At 36.9% G+C, this 22,500-nt stretch overlaps 1 protein-coding gene across 1 annotated transcript in view; it reads right to left on the bottom strand.

Annotated features, from left to right (window-relative positions):
* LOC106875456 (neuropilin and tolloid-like protein 2) overlaps positions 1-22,500 on the bottom strand; it is a 221,039-nt gene that overhangs the window by 6,950 nt on the left and 191,589 nt on the right. Inside the window, exons 5-8 of the mRNA XM_089338403.1 lie at positions 13,316-13,348; positions 3,986-4,134; positions 2,385-2,616; positions 843-962 (exon numbers count right to left, since the gene is read on the bottom strand). Coding sequence (XP_089194529.1) covers positions 843-962; positions 2,385-2,616; positions 3,986-4,134; positions 13,316-13,348 — 534 coding nt within the window. The remainder of the gene's footprint in view (positions 1-842; positions 963-2,384; positions 2,617-3,985; positions 4,135-13,315; positions 13,349-22,500) is intronic.

The raw sequence follows: 22,500 nt of genomic DNA, 5'->3' as shown, positions 1-22,500 counted from the left end.
TACGTTCTTCTTCTCTCTTATCCCTATGACGCCATATTTTAATTCTACATAGAAAGTTTGATATTTGTGTTCACGGAGAAATACCATTTTGTCACGTGACACACATCGTATAAACTCTATGCTTCATAGGTAATACTACAGTCAACAAGGAATCTTTGATAAGATAAGTGATGCTGTTCTTTTTATTAATATTGTTAAACGTTCGAGTTCATTTAATAGTTAATAACTCTATCTTTTTATATCTTAATCCACAGAAAGCATTTCTTCATTAGACGAATTATGCCTTTAACTTGACAGAGGATTAGTATTATAAAACCCTGAGATTTTATGTATTGTACTAATAATTGCTTTCCTAAACGTACAGATATTTCTACTTTTTCCTATTTTATTTTATTTGCATTATTTAAATATTAGGATACGTTTTTTGAATTTACAAGACCTGAAGAGTGTCTTCATGCTGAGTGGAACTTATCTTGATCGATTTATTGTAAATTGCACAGATCTTTTCCACTATTATGTGGCCACGAAACGCGCGTAGTCTATTATTCACTTTCTTTTTATAAATTTACTAAACTGAATTAAATTTTTTATCTAATATTTTATAGATTTTATGGATTATAAACTTTTCTTTTGGATTTTATAGATTTTTAAATCAGTATTTTGAAGAGTACGTTTTTCTTGATGGTGTCCGATCTCCTTCATTGTTTGGATTGCCTCTTGGTGATTTTTCTCTAAATTAATATATATATATATATATAGATATATATATATATATATATATATATATATGCTGTTATGTGTGTCTGTGTGGGTATTTCATTAGAAAAGTGAATGGAACCTACCTGATGCGGAATTACAACTGTTTTCGTCAGTCGAATCTTTACAGTTGACGTTTTTATTGCACTGAAGAGATTTGTGAAGGCATCTCTCGTCGCATGAAAATTCGTTTTCAGAACATTCACCTTGAATAGAGAGAGAGATGCAGAAAGAGCAAGACCGTAATAGTACCGTAAAGACTACTACTACAAATAACAACAACAACAACAACAACAACAACAATAATAATAATAATAATAATAATAATAATAATAATAATAATAATAATAATAATAATAATAATAATCCTTTCTATTATAGGCACAAAGCCTGAAATTTGAGGGAGGGGGATAGTCGATTACAGCAACCCCAGTGCGTAACTGGTACTTATTTAGTCGACCCCGAAAGGATGAAAGGCAAAGTCGACCTCAGCGGGCATTTGAGCTTAGAACGCAAAACCGAAAGAAATGGTGCTAAACATTTTGTTCGGCATGTGAAATAGCTAACCGTACTAGAAGCTCCGACAATGGCTTGTTTCGTCCTTGATTATCAAACTGCAAAGCGTAAATCGTTTTCTAAAACAGAATTTTTTATGGGCTGTCTGCTCAGAAGGAAAACCAGGAACTGAAGCTATACCTTTGTCAAATATGATACTCACTGGCGCTAGATGAGAGCACTGTTATGCAATATACAATTCAACTCGTATATTTGTTTGAGGAACTGAAGGTATATATATATATATATATATATATATATATATATTGTAGTTACTGAAGAGTCGATGTCAGTTGGACCATCAAATGAAACTAAAACTGGCCAAGATTTCTTTAACAGTGATAGCAACTGCTTCAAGTGGATTTGGTTTACTTTGAAAGAAGTTGACAAACGTTACAACAGATGTTGTGCCCTCTCTAACGGAAAAACATGTTTATTTCATAAAGGTATTGTATAATAAAGTGAAAGGTGCGTGTATTCTCAGATAACTTGAAAGGTGAACGTATCCTCAAAAAGGCGAGAAGGTCTTCGGTAACAGAGCTGCTCGGTAATGATCGACCAGGAGCAACCGTCTTTCTTACATTGGTATAATACTGTAAATGTTATGCAGTTGTGTATAAATAATACTTAGAAGTCACCACTTCTGTAAAATGTATTTTATCGGAATATCATTCTGATACAAAAATAGCATTCATTTACGTAAATAAATATAAGCTCGTTTTCGTATTTTGTTTGCAAGATCCTTGATGTGAACTCGTGTGTCGAAGCAGGTTTTGTTATATCTCTGGAGGGTCATTAGGCTAATAATAACACACGCACTGGTTCTCTTTCACTTCGTTTATTATCATTTGTCAATTGGTTAACCATTTAACCGACTAACTAATCGATTGTTTGATTAGTCAATTGGCGAAATGGTTAACCAATTTACAAATAAAAATTAAAAAATGAAACTGAGTCAATGCGCATGTTTATATTGACATAGCGACCCTCCCAAGATTCAACAAAATAGATGTAACAAAGCAAGACAATGTCAAAACATGCAAAAATGAATAAATAGAAGCGGGCATTCTTACCATTTCTAAAAACAGTGTATAAAAATTTGAATTTCGGCATCAAATATATAGTCTTACTAAAAATTCTCAGGAAAATACGGTTTCTATCCGAAGATATTGGCACCACTTTTCTACCGTCACAATATTTCGCAGACAATGCTTCTAGAATGGTCGTAGGCATATAAAAACTCATGTAGTTGAGATCACACTCTCCGGATCTTGTTAATTCGATTGATACTGGAGATAGCTGCACCTGAAAAAGTATGAAAGACTTTCAAACGGTATGTTCCCAGTTTGTGTTTATAGGTTTTCAAAGTGCAGACAGCTTGCTTGGGCATGCAAGTACTGTCAATCGAAAGCTCTGCATGTCGGTAGCTTCCAAGGAGTCACCAGGAACGAATGCGCGTCATTTCGGAGCCTTCCTCTCAACGACTTTACAGCACACTGCCCACTCATCTTACTGAATGCGCCCTCAAACGATATGCATTCTCTCCCGATGACTCCTCGAACCTATAAGCGTCAAAGGGACAGAGCTTTCAATTGACAACACTTGAACAAGCGAGCTGTTTGCAAATCTCAAATAGTGTGTTCCTAGTTCGTGGTTATATACTGGGGTCATGTTTATATTTCAATGCCTGTGATTTTATGATAATATATTGTACTTATTTATACATTGGTTTCAAGTTTCGGCACAAGGAGCCAAGTCGGTTACATTGATCCAGTGCTCAACTGGTACTTATTTCATCGACCCCGAAAGACGACTTCGGCGGATTTGAACTCAAAACGTAAAGACAGACGAAATGCCGCAAAGCATTTTGCCCGGCGTGCTTTATACTTACATATTGTATATTCCGCTTGTTTCTTGTTATACGACATGCAAAATAAGCTTAATATCTACTAACAGGTCGAACTAACGGAGGAAATTAGCTCTAATAATGAGAATAGGCTACTCTGCGGTGATGAGTACCCAACAGAAGACCATTGCAGTTCAAGGTAAAGCGTAAGGGACCTTTAGCTGTCAGTAGAATGACTAAAGGCCCGAAGTAGCATGGAAGTACGCTGGCTGTTGCTGCACACTGAGTGGGTGGTAGAATTTTCACCTCCTCCACGAGGAAAAAGGTATCGTTGTTTCTTGACGATCATCAAAACAGGCTGAATGTTCAGTCAGCCGTACCATATCATCAGCGACCGAACATCTGCGTCTAATCGTCTCATTCCGTATAATATTACACCTGGTGTTTCTGTTCTGAAGAAGCGTGGCCTAGTGGTTAGTGTGTTGCACTTACACTCGAATTATCTTGGTTTCGATTACCGAACTCGGCAATGCGTTGTGTTATCGAGTAAAACACTTCATTCCACGTTGCTCCAGTTCACACTCAGCTGTAAAGGGCTAACCCTGCGATTGATTGGCGTCCCGTTCAGGGGGTAATGTTGTGATCTCGGTTGCTTATACGCCATGTAAACCGGATAATGATGGTGATGAAGATATGCCTGTTTTGAAGTTCGTTGTTTGTGTGAAGATAAGTACGGCAAACACATTTTTTTTTCAATGAAGTAAACAAAATATTAAAATTAACATGAAAAACAAAAGTAGTATTTAAAAACAAAAAGACATGTCTTACATGACTTTCGGGAGGAACGCGTATCTCCCATGTGCAATCAATCGGCACTTTGGTTCTCGACCTTTTAATGATGCTCATAACTGATGTAGGAATATCTTCTTCGGAAATGATCCCATCTCTAGTTTTGGCATTAATAAAAATACGGCAGACTGCAGAAATAAAGGAGAAATAAATTATATAAATGGTTATTTGGAGGGGGTTTTTTTTTAATGTAAATTGACAGAAACAAGACATAAAGAATTATCAATAAACAGCAAGTTTTCTAATGATAACACTCGTGCTCATGCGAATCCACGTGACGTAATCGTGCTCGCGCTCCTTGTCTTACTTCCGCTTCCGGACGTCCTCTTGCTCGTGGTCGCGATCGTCTTCCCGTCTGTCAGGACGAGTGCGTATCGGCGGCGGCGGGGATCAAACTACGTTCACGGTGACCGTCGCACCCCAGGGATTCTGGAACTAAACGAAAACTTAAAATGCGGTGAGCTGGCAGAGTCGTTAGTGTATCGAGCAAAATAAAATGCTCAGTGGCATTTCTTCCGATTATTTACGCTCCGGGTTCAAATTTTATCAAAGTCAACTTTGCCTTTCATATTTTCAGGATCGATAAAATAAAGTACCAGTCAAGTAATGCGGTTGATGTACTCGACTTATCCCCCCCCACAACAACTCACACATTCGGAGATATGCATAAAAATCATGCACTCCGTCGGTTACGACGACAAGTGGTCCAGTTGATCCGATCAACCATCTCGTGTAATTAACGTGCAAGTGGTTGAGTACTCCACTGATACGCGTGCCCTTAACGGAGTTTTCAGGGAGATTCCAATGGACTGGAGCAACATGAAATAAAATGGCATTCTCAAGGATACAACCCGCCGCCGGGAATCGAACTCACGACATTACGATTGTGAGTCGTATACCATTAACCTCTAATCCACGTGTTTTCACAGCTGACAGATACACAAACACTGGGACCAGATATGTAATCACTCCTATACAATCCCCGCCTCCTACGCACGCAACTTTATACAATATTTTGAAATCTGCAACGCGAGTGCTTTCTGTTTAAAGTTTAAAACAGATGTTTATAGGATGCTGATATTTTAGAGAAAAAATGTAAAGTTGTGAGCATCATCGTCTCCATTCCTTGCAACCAGCACCAGCACCACCTCTACAAGCAGGATAATAGAATGGCACTAGGCCTAGCGGTTATAATGTTGCACTTACAATCGTAAAATCGTGGTTTCGATTCCAGCACCAGTGTTTTTTGTTCTTGAGCAAAACACTTCATGTCCCGTTGCTCCAGTCCACTCAACTGGCTAAAATGAGTCCTAGCAATAAGCTGGGAAGTTAGTCCTTCGACGGATCGGCTTCACGTTTCCGGGTGGATGGCGAGTGTTGTAATCTTAGTCACATATACGCCATTAACTACCTTCTGCAATTAACGGCAATAAAATTTCGAGCGAATATATCCGCTTTCCGCTTTCAAAGGGCTAATAGCCTTCTAAAAAATAGTTCTGGCACAAAAAAAAAAGTTAGTTTGGTTCCACTAAATAACTGGTGTAAGGTGACGGGCTGTCAGAAACATTAGCACACCGGGCGAAATGCTTAGCGGTATTTCGTCTGCTGCTACTTTCTGAGTTCAAATTCCGCCGAGGTCGACTTTGCCTTTCAAATTCCTTTCGAGTTCAATTTCCTTTCGAGGTCGATAAATTAAGTACCAGTTGCATACTGGGGTCGATCTAATCGACCGGACCCCTCCCGAAAAATTTCGGGCCTTGTGCCTAGAGTAGAAAATAATAAGTAACCGGCGTAAAACAGCGAGCTGGAAGAATCGTTAGCACCACCGGCCAGACTGAGTCCTGAGTTCAGATTCCACCCAGGTCGACTTTGCCTTTCATCCTTTCAGAGGCAATAAAATAAGAAGCAGTTGAGCCCGGGGGTGGAGTTCAATGTAGTCGACTAGCCACCTCCCCTGAAATTATTGGTCACGTGTCTATAGTAAAAACAAATACAAATAGGAGTGGTGCCACCTGACTAAAAGAGTTATGTTTTGTTACAAGTTTGGGCTCAAATCTCACCAGAGCCGATTTTGCTTTCATCCCTTCGGTTCTATAAAATATTTTTAGTCGTAATTGTGATTCCATATTTTGGTTTTGCCAACAAAAAGCCTACAAGCAGATTAGGTAGAGCGTCGGACAAAATGTTACTGGCCTTTTACCATTTGTACCCAAATCCTGGCAAGGACAAATTTGCCTTTCATTTTCTTTTTTTCTTTTTTTTTATTCGTGGTCGATAAAATATGGCACAGATCAAGCAAAGGGATGGATAAATTCAATTCTCAATTAAGAATATCTACCCATCTTGTATCTTGTGGTCTATAAGACTTTGAATTGCCAAATGGGTAAAGACTCCACTAGGTCATGGATGATCGTGGGATTGCACCTAGACAGTTTCCCTCCGAGGCACAAGTCCGGGCAAGGTTGTTTATGGAAGACCAGCAGTCACCCATGCATACCAACCTCCCCTCTCCCCGCCACCGGTGTTGTCCAAGGGAAAGGCAAAAGGCCGATACAACTAAGCACCAATGACATCGCAACTCACTTCCTACAGCTGAGTGAACAGGGGCAACGTGAAATAAAGTGTCTTGCTCATACACAACATACACGGGAATCGAACTCACTACCTCGTAATTGTGAGCCCGATTCGCTAACCACTGAGCCATATATAAGATTATAAAACTGAACTGAAAGACGGCACAATAACAAACGGAAAATTCACATATAAGACATGGATATGCTCTTTCTGTTTGATTGATTATATCGACCGCAGCTCTCTTATTTTGTGAACCCCAAAAGGACGAAATGCAGAGTCGACCTCGACGGCATTTGGACTTATAGGACCTAAATAAATGCTGTTAAGTATTTCTGGTGTACGCTGGTTACTGGTAACTTAAGTCTTGCTTTCCAAGTGTTCGCACAAAGAGATTCAGTTCAACTCCACGTTCTGTTTAATTGGGAATACAAAATGCAGTGAAAGTGTAACCACCCAAAAACATTGCCATGAACAGATGGTATCTCACACAGAATAAAGGTCAAGTAGAGAGCTTATGAGAGAAATATTATATCCCCGGAAGTAAGACAGGCTTTTGTAAATAATGCGGAACTTTGGGAAAAAAAGAGTCTGAAATATATTTCATTAAGTTTTTTAAAATTTCGTTAAAAAACGTTCGTTAATTAGTGGAATGCTACGACCGATAACGTTGAAGTAATTGATAGGTCGATAGAAACTAATACCAAATTAAAAGCGAGTGTTTTTCGTATAATGTACACACCTTCACACATATACACACCGTTTCACGTACACACACACACATACACTCCATCTCTCACTTTCTCTCTCTCTCTCTCTCTCTCTCTCTCTCTTGCCCTATCTTCCTTTCATGTACGCACACACACACACAGATAATATTGTAATTGAAGATGCTGGTGGTGAACTACAGATAATTACAGCACAAAAATGTTGTCTTCTTTTTTTACCTTACACTCAACAACATCTGTACTATTTTGCGCAAGAGATGCTAAAGGGATCTACGAAAAGCCCCACTGGATTTCTGTTTTTTAGTTCTTGGTCGCATACAGACAGATATAGAACGAATTATTAAACTGCCGCTTCTTTAGGTTTCCTTTGATCTTCCTAGGGTTTACGAGCAAACTGAAAGAAGACACACGAAAAATACATGTTATACTGTTGATATTAAATATTTCATGGAAGTGACGTAACAGAAACGAAGATGCTTCAGATTAAAGACGCTTCACTACGAAGAAATGAATTTCACACACTTAACGGCGTAATAATTTCAAAACAGATTCTATCTTCTGATTACCGGTTTCGTTTCTTCTTTTTTTATTGCGTGTTTCAGTCACTAAAGCCCTTCAAGGTCACTCAGAGGCGTCGCTTTGAAGGGTTCTAATTGAAAAAGATCGACCCCAGTTTGTGTTTTTATTTTTTAATTTTTTATTTTAATTTTTTATTTTTATTATTATTATTATTATTATTATTATTATTATTATTTGAAGCAGCGTATGGAATCGGAATTACAACCGAAGAATATTTTCATGGAACCGGAGAGATAAAAAAAAAAATAGAAAAAAACAAACTCGGTTCTGGCAAGATTTGAACTTTTACCCTTTAACTAAATATAATGCGTGTAGTCCGATACACTACACTTATTTATACACTTCTCTCTTTTTTTCCTTTTTTTACCATAAGCAAAAAGTCTGAGATTTCATCGAAGGAGCTAGTCGATTTCATTGGTTCCAGTACTGAACTGGTACCTGTTTTTTTTTTCGCCCCTGGAAGGATGAAAGGCAAAAATCGAACTGAGCGGAATTTGAACCCAGAACGTAAAGTGCCGGTAAAATTACCGCCAAACAGTTCGACCGACGCGTTAACGATTCTGACAGCTCGCTTTCTTAACTTTATTTATATTAGTAATAAACTTATTCTAAATTTGCCTGGAACGGAAATGATGGTGCCTACCTGTTTAACTGTTTATTCAAACGCTTCATGACCTAGCGAGAGAGAGAGAGAGAGAGAGAGAGAGAGAGAGAGAGAGAGAGAGAGCAGAAGTTGAGGGAGAGAGTGAGAAGTAGTTATAAAGAGGAGGAGGAGGAAAAGAATTAGAGAAATGGGAAAGGAAAAGGGAGATAAGTAGAAGCTAACGACCTACTAATTAGGCGGGGACGCCTCTTTTGCATAAAATATGAAGCGCAGAGCGAACGGGAGAGAAAATGAAACGATAGATTGGTAGATTGATAGAGAGAGATAGAGAGAGATAGAGAAGGATAATTTATAAACAGGAAGCATGAAAGAAAGAAAGCTAAGAAAAAAGTGAATGAGTTGGGGAGTAGGGTTCATAAATCAGTGAAAACAGCCAGAATTAAAGAAAAAAGAGAAAGAAGAGATAGTTTAAAAAGGAAGTTAGAGATTGTATTGATATCAGGAACTAAATCAGAGCATGTGTTGAAATACCTGGACTGATTCAAAGCAGTTTCATTGAGAGCGACCTATAAGGGTTATTTGAGAGAGGGAGAGAGGGAGGAAGAGAGAGAGAGAGAGAGAGAGAGAGAGAGAGAGAGTGTGAGAGAGAGAGAGAGAGAGAGAGAAAGAGGAAAAGTGAAAGATGGGAGAAAGAAAAGGAGGTGGCAAAGAGATTCAAATAGAGACAATAGGGGGAAGGAAGAGAAAGACTGAGAAAGGGAGAAAGGGAGAGAACAGAGAGAAAGAGAGAGAACAGAGAGAGAAAGAGGGATAGGAGAGGGAGAGGGAGAGAGAAAAATAAGAGAGAAAGGAAGAGAGAAAGAAAGAGAAAGAGAGATACGACGGGAGACAATGAAGAAGACGAGAGAGAGAGAGAGAGAGAGAGAGAGAGGTTGGCAGAAGAGCGACAGAGAGAGAGAGAGAGAACGAGAGAGAGAGAGAGAGAGAGAGAGAAAGAGAGAGAACGAGAGAGAGAGAGAGAAAGAGAGAGAACGAGAGAGAGAGAGAGAGAACGAGAAAGAGAGAGAGAACGAGAGAGAGGTGAGAGGAAAACGGAGAAAAGAGAGAGAGAAAGAGAGATGGGAGGAGACGATGAGAGAAAGAGAGAACGAAAGAGAGAGAGAGAAAGAAAGCAAAGCGAGAAAAAGGTGGGAGAGTGCCGGGGGAAGAGCTGGGAGAAAGTGAAAGAGAGAAAAGAATGAAACAAAGGAAGAAAGTTAGAGGAGACTAAGAACACCGATAACATTCTAACGAGCCAATCTGGCGAAGCTGGTTCGATTTCTATCTATCGAACTATGTTTGGTGGTGGTGGTGGAGGGGTTGGGAGTGTAACGCATTTATAGAGTCAACGTGTGAGTCAGCGTTTATGTGTGCTTAGAGTCTTTACATGCGTGTATATCTATCGTTGTTTGTATGTAGGAGTGTGGTGTTTATGCGTGCGTGTGTATGTGTGTGTGTGTGTGTGTGTGTGCGTATTTGTACATATGTTTCCTAGTGTGCGTGTGTGTGTGTGTGTATGTGTGTGTGTGTATACATGTGTGTGTGTGTAAGCGCAAATGTTATGTGAATTTTGTTTTTGCATGTGTTTACGCAAGCGCATTTTGTTATTGTGTGACTTGTATCTGTGAATGTGTATGAATGCATGTATGTATGGATGCATGTGTGTGTATGTATGTATTGTGTGTATGTATGTAGGAATCTGTAAAAAGTGCGTGGCTTAGTGGTTAGGGTATTCTTCTCACGGTTGTAAGGTCGTAAGTTCGAGTCCCGGCAGCTCATTGTATCCTTGAACAACTCATTTTACTTCACCTTGCTCGCAAAAATCCTGAACCTCCCAGAGAACTACGTTAAAGAAACGCGTCTTCGTGGAGTGTTCAGCCACATGCACATAAATTTTACGTGCCGGCTGTTCCGTTGATCAGATCAACAGGAACCCGCGTCATCGTAACCGACGGAGTGCCACGATATATATAATGTATGTATCTGTGTGCGTGTGCTTTTGTGTGTTTGCAAGAGCAACATTGTTTGTGTATGACTATCTCTGTACCTGATTCAATGTGTGTGTGTACATTTATATATATATATATATATATATATATATATATATATATATATATATATATATATATATATATATATATATATATATATATATATATATATATATAGCCACTTTCATATGCTGTTGTGTGAGTATCATTTGTCTATATCTATACACGTGTGCAACGTATCGTATTGCACGGCATGCATTTCTGTATATATGTATGTATATGAACGTGTGTGTGTGTGCATCTATATCTGTAATATATTTGTGTGTCTACGTCACACCGATTAGGGACGGTGTCAAGCACGGTATTTACCAGATATTTACCATTCGCTGTATTTTTTTTTAAATATCGTATTACTGATAACACACAAATCTAAGTGGTAGGTATAGCTGTGCGTGCGCGCAGGCGTGTGCATGAGCGCGCGTGTGTGTGTACATGTATTTTTTACTTGTTTTACTCATTTGACTGTGGCCATGCTGGAGCACCGCCTTGAATCGACCCCAGAACTTTTAATCTCTTTTTTTCAAAACCTGGTACTTATTCTATCGGTTTCTTTTGCGGAACCGCTATTGTCACGGTCGTCAAGCGGTGGTAGGACGCACACACACACACACACACACACACACGCATACACACGCACACACACACACACACACGCGCACACACACACACATATATAATTGTGTGTGTGTGTGTGTGTGTGTGTGTGAGGCTTCTTTCAGTTTCCGTCTACCAAATCTACTCACAAGGCTTTGGTCAGCCTAGGGCTATAGTATAAGACATTTGCCCGAGGTGCCACGCAGTGGCACTGAACCTGGAACCATGCAGTCGGAAAGCAAGTTTCTTACCACACAGTCACGCCTGCGCCTATATCAGTGTCTGTAACAGTGAGATATCTAAAATATATACACGAGCGTAACTAGAGGGGGCAGTAAGTGGGGACATACAAAAATAACATAGACAAATAATTTTGACACAAAGCCAGCAAACTCAGGGTAGGGGTTAAGTCAACTACTTAGATCCCAGCACTCACTTGGTACTTATTTTATCGCCCCTGAAGCATTTTGCCCGGCGCGTTAACGACTCTGCCAGTTTGCCACCTCTTAAATGCGATCATAATATTTCTTTCTACAACAGGCATAGGGCCTGAGATTTGGGTTGAAGGGTTAGTCGATTCCATTGACCCCAGTGTTTGACTGGTACTTATTTTATCAACCCTGAAAACATGATTGTATTTTGCCCGGCATGCTCACGATACCGTCAGCTTGTCGCCTTTTCTCCTCTAGGCACAAGGCCCGAAGTTTTTGGAGAGGGGGCCAGTCGATGAGATCGACCCCAGTATGCAACTGGTACTTAATTCATCCACTCCGAAAGGATGAAAGGCAAAATCGACTTCGGTGGAATTTGAACTCAGAACGTAAAGACAGACGAAATATCGATAAGCATTTCGCCCGGCGTGCTAACGTTTCTGCCACCTCGCCGCCTTCGATAAATAAATATATCCTTTTCTACTCTAGGCACAAGGCTCGAAATTTTTGGAGAGGGGTCCAGTCGATTAGATCGACCCCAGTACGCAACTGGTACTTAATTTATCAACCCCGAAAGGATGAAAGGCAAAGTCGATCTCGGCAGAATTTGAACTCAGAACGTTAAAGACAGACGAAATACCGGTAAATATTTTGCCCGGCGGGCTAACGATTCTGCCAGCTCGCCGCCCTACACACACCAAAAATAACCGAAAGGATAAAAGGCAAAGTCGACCTCGGCGGAATTTGAACTCAGAACGTAAAGGCAGACGAAATTACAGCTAAGCATTTCGCCCGGCGTGCTAACGTTTCTGCCAGCTATCCACCTTTTTGCTAAATCGTTACACGCATCTATTTCAGTGTTCGTGCTTTCTGCCAATAAATTATTATTTTTCCTTAGAAAAATGTTTATATTTTGTTGGGTGATTAAATAGGCTTTCTTATTTTTGCTTCCCCCTCCATTTTTTTTTTTTTTTTTTTTTTTTGCTGCCATTTTCAATTCAGCTGAGTTGTGGTCAGTGTTTTAAGGTTGAATGTAAACAGAAAAATGAATGTTTTAAAATGTCTGCACATGATAAACCGTTTTTCATTTCTCTTTCTTTTGCTATTTGGAAGCGATTTCCAGATACGGTCGAGAACAAGTTCTTTGAATGAGATATTCGAAAAGATATAGGTTTTTATTTCCATTCTGTTACAATTCACTCTTCTTGCCACATGGAGCGCTATTACTACAACTACTACTACTACTACTACTACTACTACTACTACTACTATTACTACTACTACAGATAATTATAATAATGGTTTCAAATTTGGGCACAAAGCGTGGGAAAGTATAAGTCTATTACATCACCCCCAGCGCTTATATACATACATACATACATACATACATACATGTATATGCGCATAAACACTTGTGCGCAAATATGAAATTCGCTTCACAGCGAATACTAGGGTCGATGTAATCATCTTCCCCCACCCCCCGCACCCCCAGTCCCCGAAGTTGCTGGTCTCGTGCCAGAATTTCAGCCAATATCGACTTAGTCACTACGAAGTCAATATCTATGTACGAGTCATAGAAAGAAAAAAAAAAAGTTGTGTGCCAGTGAGCGAATACGAACTCTCGATCTCTCGGACCCAGTTGTGATACTCTATCTATTCAGCGGATCCAACTCATGATTTTTTCGAGAAATCTGTTAATGAAATCTACTTACCGGCTTTCCGTGGGTCTTTGCTGAACTTGCTGCCTGAAGAATAAGAAAAGGAAATAATTAATTAGGTTAATTTAGTAAGTTAATTGGAAACACATAATTTCGATGGGCGCAATCGTTATTATGCAGTTTGATTAACCAGAGTGAAATGTGAAAAATTATAGTTTTAATTAATAGAATTATTATTATTATTATCATTATTATTATTATTATTATTATTATTGTTGTTGTTGTTGTTGTTCTTCTTCTTCTTCTTCTTCTTGCCTTTCATCCTCTCGGGGTCGATAAAATGAGTGCCAATTACGCACTGGGGTCGATGTAATCAACTTATCCCCCATCCACAAATATCAGGCTTCGTGCCTGTAGTAGAAAGGATTATTATTATTATTATTATTATTATTATTATTATTATTATTATTATTATTATTATTATTATTATTATTATTATTATTATTATTATTATTATTATTTTGTTTGACTTTTGCTTTGCATTTGTACAAGTTGGCTCCAAGCCTCACCCAGGGGCTTCAAGAGACAAAACGTTAGAAGTTCATGTTGGTGTTATGCCTAGAGGGCCATATATTTGGTTTTGCATATAGTAGTGTTCTGGAGAATGTTTAAGAAACCGTAAGAGAATTGTTTGTTTGAAAATTTGAAATTACATAGACAGTATTTTATGTAGGATATGGGCAGTTCCCATGAGCACTATCTTTTGAATTTCTGCCATTTTGGGGTTTCCTAGTATATGAATTAGGTAGTCGAGCAAATCGATCCCAGACTTATTCTTTGTAAACCGAGCAGTTATTCTATCAATCTTGAGGAATTAGGCTTCTCAAAACCAGAAAGGAGAAGTCTACAGATCCAAACTGTAAAAATTTGTAAAACTTTCCAGAACTTTATCATTTATGTATGTCTGCACATGTATAGACATGCAGCTATATGCATGGGAATACATGCACAAAACAAAACATAGAAATCTGCACATGCACTCACTCCAAAGACTGCACATGTACACACGTACATAAGTCCTGGGTCGATTTGCTCGACTAAAGACGGTGCTCCAGAATGACCGTAGTCAAATGACAAACAAATAAAAGAATATAATATATATATATATATATATGTGTGTGTGTGTGTGTATGTATATGTATATATATAGAGAGATAGATAGATAGATAGATAGATTGATTGATAGATAGATAGATAGATAGATAGATAGATAGATAGATAGATAGATAGATCCTTGGATTTAGGTTAGAAGCCGGTTCTTTCTCAGTTGACAAGCAATCTTGAAATGAAACTTAATAATGATATACATACATGAATGCAAACATATAAATCTGCACATGTACTGACTCTAGATACTGCACACATACCCACATACATGCAAAAGTACCCTGTTGATGGTGGGGAAACTCCAGTGACGGAGCCTTGGATCTAAGTTAGAAATTGATTTTCTCTCAATTGACAAAAATATCTTGAAATAAAACTGAGTAATCACACACACACACACACACACACACACACACACACACACACACACACACACACACAAAACAAAGCAAAAAAATGCAAATCTGCACATGCAATATCTCCAAATACTGCACATGTATGCAAAAATACCCTGTTGATGTTGAAATTGGATTTAGATTAGAAACCGGCTCTTTCTCTGTTGGCAAGATACCTTGAAATAAAACTCAGTAATGAAATACATGTGTGAGAGTGGATATGTATCCCCTAATATATTCATATACAGACTTTTGCAATGGTCTTCAAGCTGTCTACGTAATTAACACATGCACTTAGTTAGACGCATTAAAGACTAAATTTTATGACGAAGAAAGACAAGGTTATCACTGCTACTCTTAAAATCGCATCGTATTTCATGAGTTGAAATGTTGCCAATATATATATTGTAGAATTAAAGCAGGTCGGTATCGCTTCTCCAAATCTGACAACAGTTAGCAACTGTTCCTCACAGACCCTTTAATTGGTGCAGCTCTGTCTCGTCTCCTTATCTCTGACAGCAGTTAGCAACGGTTTATCAGGAATCTCAGAATGCTTTTGAAGAGTTTTTTTTCTAAAGACAATGATTAGTGCGCTGATATACTAAAAACTAATTATGCTTGTCTTTGTTGTTAAACCCTCCTGATCGGGTACTCAATATTACGACCGGTATTACAAACACAAATTTGATAATATACATTAGTTCTTCTTCTAGTTCTGTGGGGTTTTTTTTTCATTTGGGGCTACAAATAATTTCTGCATGAGAAATTAAAACAAAAATTGTCAGCCAAAACGTAATGTTTACTTGATGTTTATATTTGACAGGCGCACAGGCGTACAATGCAATGACCATGGGATTGCACCTAGAAAGTTCCCCTCCGTGATACAAGTCCGGGTAAGGTGTGTTTATGTAAGACCATCAACCCCTCTCCACGCCACCGATGTTATCCAAGGGAAAGGCAAAGACCGATACAGCTTGGCACCAGTGATGTTGCAACTCATTTCTACAGATGAGTGAACTGGAGCGAGTAAAAAATAAAGTACTCAAGAGTACAACACTTAGCCCGGTCCGGGAACCGAACTCACTACTTCATGATTGTAAGCTCGACGCTCTAAACACAGAACGATGCGCCTTCATAGAATAAAACTATTTTCATCTGGAATCTTGCAAAGCAAATACGTAAACGTAAAAACTATTTTCTACTTATGTTACAGAGTTAAACTTATTTTAAATACACAAAAAAATATGTGTATAAAAATCTGACGCATTTTCATATTTTTCTCAGTATCTTTCCTACACACACACACACACATACACACACACACACACACACACAAAGCACATACTATCAATTTGGTAAATGTTCCAAAATAAAAAAGAATCTAACAAAATCTACATTCTTATGTATTTCAAAAGCCACTCTCATAGTTTTTTTAACGACATGGTCTCTCAGCGAAGTGTTCATCTCGACATTGCAAGTCACTACGTAAAACCACAGTTCACAACATCATCGTTCTACTCATTGCATACATTGTAAATTCATTTGCCTAGAAAGGACCAGTCAAGTGAACTTAAAGCTTCATAACAATATGAAAGTGGGTGGCAAATGTACTGGACGTGCGAAATGTGAGACGGTGTTTGTTTGCACAAACGTTCCTGTGTGGAGGAAAAGCTTTAATAGATAAATAAACAGTACAGCCGCATGCTGTCGCCAAATACCTTCCCACATAAGCTTACAGAGCAACAGTGACACTGACTTTATAGAATACCAGACAGCTGAAGTGGTTTGGGAAGGGGACGGAAAAGGGAGGAGGAAAATAGAGGAAATATGCTTAAGAATAAGAATGGTAATCTTAGGCATAGCACACGACCACTTAGAGTAATTGAAGACAATTGTTGGACGTGATATCAATACACATGTCTTTTGCATGCAGTACTGGCTTTTGTGCTTTCTGTGTGAATATGTATGTAGGTAGGTAGGTACCGATGTATGTATTTACCTATATATACATATATGACACATATACATACACACATACACAGATATATAACTGTATAATAATATATCATGATAATATTTATTCTCTGATTTGAAGCGGCAATTTTTAAGTACAAACAAATGGCCGTAAAATGATGAGTTAGCCTCAGGCAAAATCGAACCCACAAATTCACAAATGAACGCTAACATGGGCCCTTTGATATCTATAAATAAAGCCTTTCGGGTTCGTTTATATATATATATATATATATATATATATATATATATATATATATATATATATATTCTCCTTCGTATATTCTCCTATATATATATATATATATATATATAGGCCAGAATCGAACCCACAAATCCCAAAATGAACGCTAAGGTTGTGCGACCCGTCCTAGTTTTCGAGGTTACCTTTGCAATGAAAAAGAGTTGTGCAAAAAACATACTTTATTTGGTAGCCGAAGGATTGCTGAAACTTTTGATATCTCATAAGTCAAAATTAATAATTAAGTTTTCGAATCCATAAGGAACATACGCGCGCGCGAACACACACACACAAACTCTGTTTTATTATAAAAGATATATATATATATATATATATATATATATATATATATATATATATATATATATATATATATATATATATATATATATATATATATATATATATATATATATATATATATATATATATATATACATATACATACATACATACACATATATGCCATTTATATAAGTGACATATATGACGTATGGCATTTACCAAAATTATATTAAAATATCTTGAATTATTAAAGAGTAAATTTATTCAGTAAAATCTCCATTGGCTTTAACCACGGCCTCCAGACGATTTCGGAATCTCCTACAACTCTTCTGGACAGTCTCCTTGTCTAAGTTGGTGAATGTTGCCATAATCCTTGCCTTCAGTTCATATTTGGAGTTACAAGGAGTTTTTGTTGGTCTCTCGTTCAACTGCGTCCCGCACATAATAATCAAGGGAGTTGCAGTCTGGGGAGTTAGGTGGCCAGATGTTAAGGGTGATGTGGTCACACAAATTGTCTGACAGCCATGACTTGGTTTCTCTGCTTGTGTGGCATGGTGCAGAGTCCTGTTGCCAGACGTAGAGTCTTCCAGCAGCCACATTCTTCACTCAGGGTAGCACTATCTCCTCCAGACACTTGATATAGGCCTCTGTGTTGAGTCTGAGGCCGTGTGGGAAGATGAATGGAGGCATAACGTCGCCATTACTAGCGATCACTCCAAACAACACGATCTTGATTGGATGTTTGACTTTTATTAATCTCGGTACATGTCCTCACATTGACACCCAAACACTGAAATGTTCGTAGTGGAGCTTCCAGTGTGAATGCCAAGCAGTACAGCATGTCATTTCCAAATTTCTGGCAGAGGGAATTGTTTCACGGCGCTGTTTTTTCTTACAGAGAGTGTCCAAGTGACCCTACAATACTGTGTAGTCGACAAAATCAAAAGCAAACTACGGGTATGAGCGCAATTAAAAATATAAAATGGCGGCAGTTTACCCATCGCATCCTGTATGTAATTATGTATATACACACAGATAGATAGATAGATAGATAGATAGATAGATAGATAGATAGATAGATAGATAGATAGATAGGTATGTATATACAGATACAAGTATATAAGCGTGTTAACACGCACAAATGTTTCTCTCTCTGTACATCCCTGTGTATAAATGTATATCAATGTATGTATGCAGGTAAAACGAATATATGACTGTATGTATGTGAATATAAATTAAAAAAAAAAAGTATGCAGACATACAATGCAAGCTTATGCGTATGCGTGCGTTGATGACATGGGTACTGCATACGTACACACACACACAGACAATATATATATATATATATATATATATATATATATATATATATATATATATATATATATATATATATATATATATATATATATATATAAAGGAATATATATCGCTATGTATTTTCAATTAGTTCCAGTAACCTCAACTTACTTCTATTTTCATCTGTTGACAGCTTCATCATGTGAAACCTGCTGTGATAGAACGAAACACTTTTCTCATGAGCTCCGAAACTAATCGCTTTTTCAGTGTGTATCTCACTGCAGCGACTGAAGTCATATGTTCATCTTTAGTATCCTCCTCTTCTTTTCTTTCTCACCTATGTCCCACCTTCCTACGTCTCTTCATAAACCTTCGCATCATTAAAAATCTATCAATCAAGTATTGTAAAAAAACAGAATCAAACAAAAAAAAAAAAAAATTACAAATACATATTGGCGTAGGATTGGCTGTGTGGTAAGTAGCCTGCTTACCAACCATATGGTTCCGGGTTCAGTTCCACTGCGTGGCACCTTGGCCAAGTGTCTTCTACTATAGCCTCGGGCCGACCAAAGCTTTGTGAGTGGATTTGGTAGACGGAAACTCGAAGAAGCCCGTCGTATATATATGTATATATATATATATATATATATATATATATATATATATATAAACAATTGCAGCGTGGAAGGTGTTTGTAAGCCATTTAAAATAACACACAAAATCCGTTAGATTCACTTCAACATTTAAATTTAATTTGTCAAAATATTTTCGTCGCTTTGAGACCGCGACCTGTTCACTGACAAAATTCTGTGCTGCATACATATATATATATATATATATATATATATATATATATATATATATATATATATATATATATATATATATATATGCATATGTATGCGTGTGTGTGTGTATGTTGGCCAGACAGGTAATGCACTATCGGAACGCTCACGTGTGCATCGACAACAGATTAAAAACCCAGAAGTCCGCCAAATACCACTGAGTAACCATCTGGCAACATGTGGTCGTGAAACTTTTATTATATTTCCATTCCATAAACTTTACAACCTGAATGAAATTGAGAGAAAACGCAAAGAAAAGGACTTTATTAAGAAATTCAAACCCACTCTTAACAAACAATGATTAAATTTATCTTACTTGGGTTTAAAAATCTTATCCCTATAACTAAAACACAAAAAATCTCTCAAATGTCATCATTTCTAAAAATACCCAAACACCTACTGCTGCTGTCCAAAGGAATAGGTATAAAAGCCAAAAAGCAGCCAGTCTGTTACAGTCTGTTACAGTCTGTCAGACGAAGGCCTTGATGAATACCACTAGGCATGAAAATACGTATTAGCCTTTATATATTTAATTCTCTATATTGAATACTCAGTATTTCATATATTCAATAAGACATTCAATACTTCAGTTCATTTTACCATTTATTTTTATATTATATATTATATATTCCATATTCTATATCCCACATTAATTTTACAAGAATATAAATAAAACATAAAAAACAGAGTTGGAACTCTTTTAAATAAAATAATATATATATATATATATATATATATATATATATATATATATATATATATATATATATATATGCATCTATCTATCTATCTATCTATCTCTCTATCTATCTATCTATCTATCTATCTATCTATCTATCTATCTATCTATCTTATGCACGTCGCTTGCTACAAGTAATTCAAAGATACCAGAATGAAGAACGGTAAACATATTTCAACAAGTATGCGCCAGAAGTTAACCTTTTCCCTTTATTCTTTCAATCTATAGATTCAATGCAGTGTATATTATCATTTGGTGAGCGCTTTAGTGAAAAATACGATACGAAGACTAATTTCAGTGTATGCTGTAGTGTATGCATATGTTGTTATCGTGTGTATATGCTCCAAAGAACATATAAAGGCAGCTATCCCACGAAAGATAGTTTTATTCGTCTGGATGAAAATGTCAGATTTTCGGTACATTCATCTGTACAGTGACGTTTTATAACAACCTACGTGACTAGTTGTCTTACAATACTGTCCATAGTAAATTTTAGGTTTTTTTTTTTCACCCCGTCTGATGAGAGAAACAGAACACTCTGTTGGAGGAGACATACTACCCCTACAAAACATTCTGTTGTTCTGTTTCTTTCATCATGTATAACACGCACACACACACACACACACACACACACACACGTATACACACACACACACACACGTATACACACACACACATATATATAAACATACACACACGTCTATATGTATTGTATGTATATAAAATATATAATGCATGTATATATATATATATATATATATATACATACATACTTGCATATATATATATATATATATATATATATATATATATATATATATATATAATACTTTATATATATATATATATATATATATATATATATAGATAGATATATACTATATCTATATATATATAATATATATAATACTTTATATATATGTATATATATATATATATATATATATATATATATATATAAAGTATGTATATATATATTTATTTTTATATCTATCTATCTATCTATCTATCTATCTATCTATCTATCTATCTATCTATATATATATATATATATATATATATATATATATATATATATATGTATATATATACATATATATATATATTTCTTTATATATGTATATGTATATGTATATGTATATATATATATATATATATATATATATATATATATATATATATACGCACACACAATCCAAGTCACGTATCTTTTTTTTTACTGGTTTCCACTGATTCTGTCTTTCTGTTACGCTGTAAACATATGGAATTTGAAAGAGGTGACAGTAGAGAAGAGAGAAAGACGATAGGGGAAAAAAAATTTAGATAAGTAAAATAAATCGGTGGATAGGTGGGAGATTGCCAGTGTAAAAAAAAAGGGAGAAAGATGCAGAAATCACTTGCAGCCATCAGCAAGTGAAACAGGCAGTCAAGCGAGCAGACTGAAAAATAGTGAATGGAGAGTGAACGAGGAAGGGAAACTACGAGCAAAAGAGGAGAGGCAGAAAGAAGATAAAACTCTACAACAAAGAAAAAATATTAGAGAGGGAACTTTATAAAATAATAAAAACAGGAATTGAGTTAATATTAAAGAGAATAATGATGACAGTAAGAGGTGAGAGAAGATCATGTACAATACTGAAGTAACGTTGAGAAAAGGTAGAAAGGTATTCGAAAGTTACACACACACATATATATATACGTAATATATATACATGTAATATATAATATATATGTGAAGGTGCATGGCTCAGTGGTTAGGGCGTCGAGCTTACGATCGTGAAGTCGTGAGATTCGAATCCCGGACCGGGCTGCGTGTTGCGTTCTTGAGCAAGACACTTTATTTCACGTTGCTCCAGTTCACTCAGCTGTAGAAATGAGTTGCGACGCCACAGGTGTCAAACTGTATCGGCCCCTTTGCCTTTCCCTTGGATAACACTGGTGCCATGGAGAGGGGAGGCCGGTATGCACGGGCGACTGCCGGTCTTCCATAAACAACCTTGCCCGGACTTGTGCCTGGGAGGGTAACTTTCTAGGTGCAATCCCAGGGTCAGCATAATATATATATGATATATATATGTATGTCCCTTTCTTGTATCACCTAACTGCATGGATGTTTTGCGTTCTTGTCCCATTCTGTATTATTTATATATGTATATATAATATATGTATATAATGTATAAATATATAATATATAATATATATATATATATGTGTGTGTGTGTGTGTGTGTGTGTGTGTGTGTGTTCAAAATTCATACA

The sequence above is a fragment of the Octopus bimaculoides genome, chromosome 20 (genome assembly GCF_046866305.1).
Source record: "Octopus bimaculoides isolate indiv1 chromosome 20, ASM4686630v1, whole genome shotgun sequence".
In the NCBI taxonomy this organism is placed as follows: Eukaryota; Metazoa; Mollusca; class Cephalopoda; order Octopoda; family Octopodidae; genus Octopus; species Octopus bimaculoides.
Note: the sequence above shows the minus strand (reverse complement) of the source record. Positions and strands in the feature narration are given on the sequence as shown.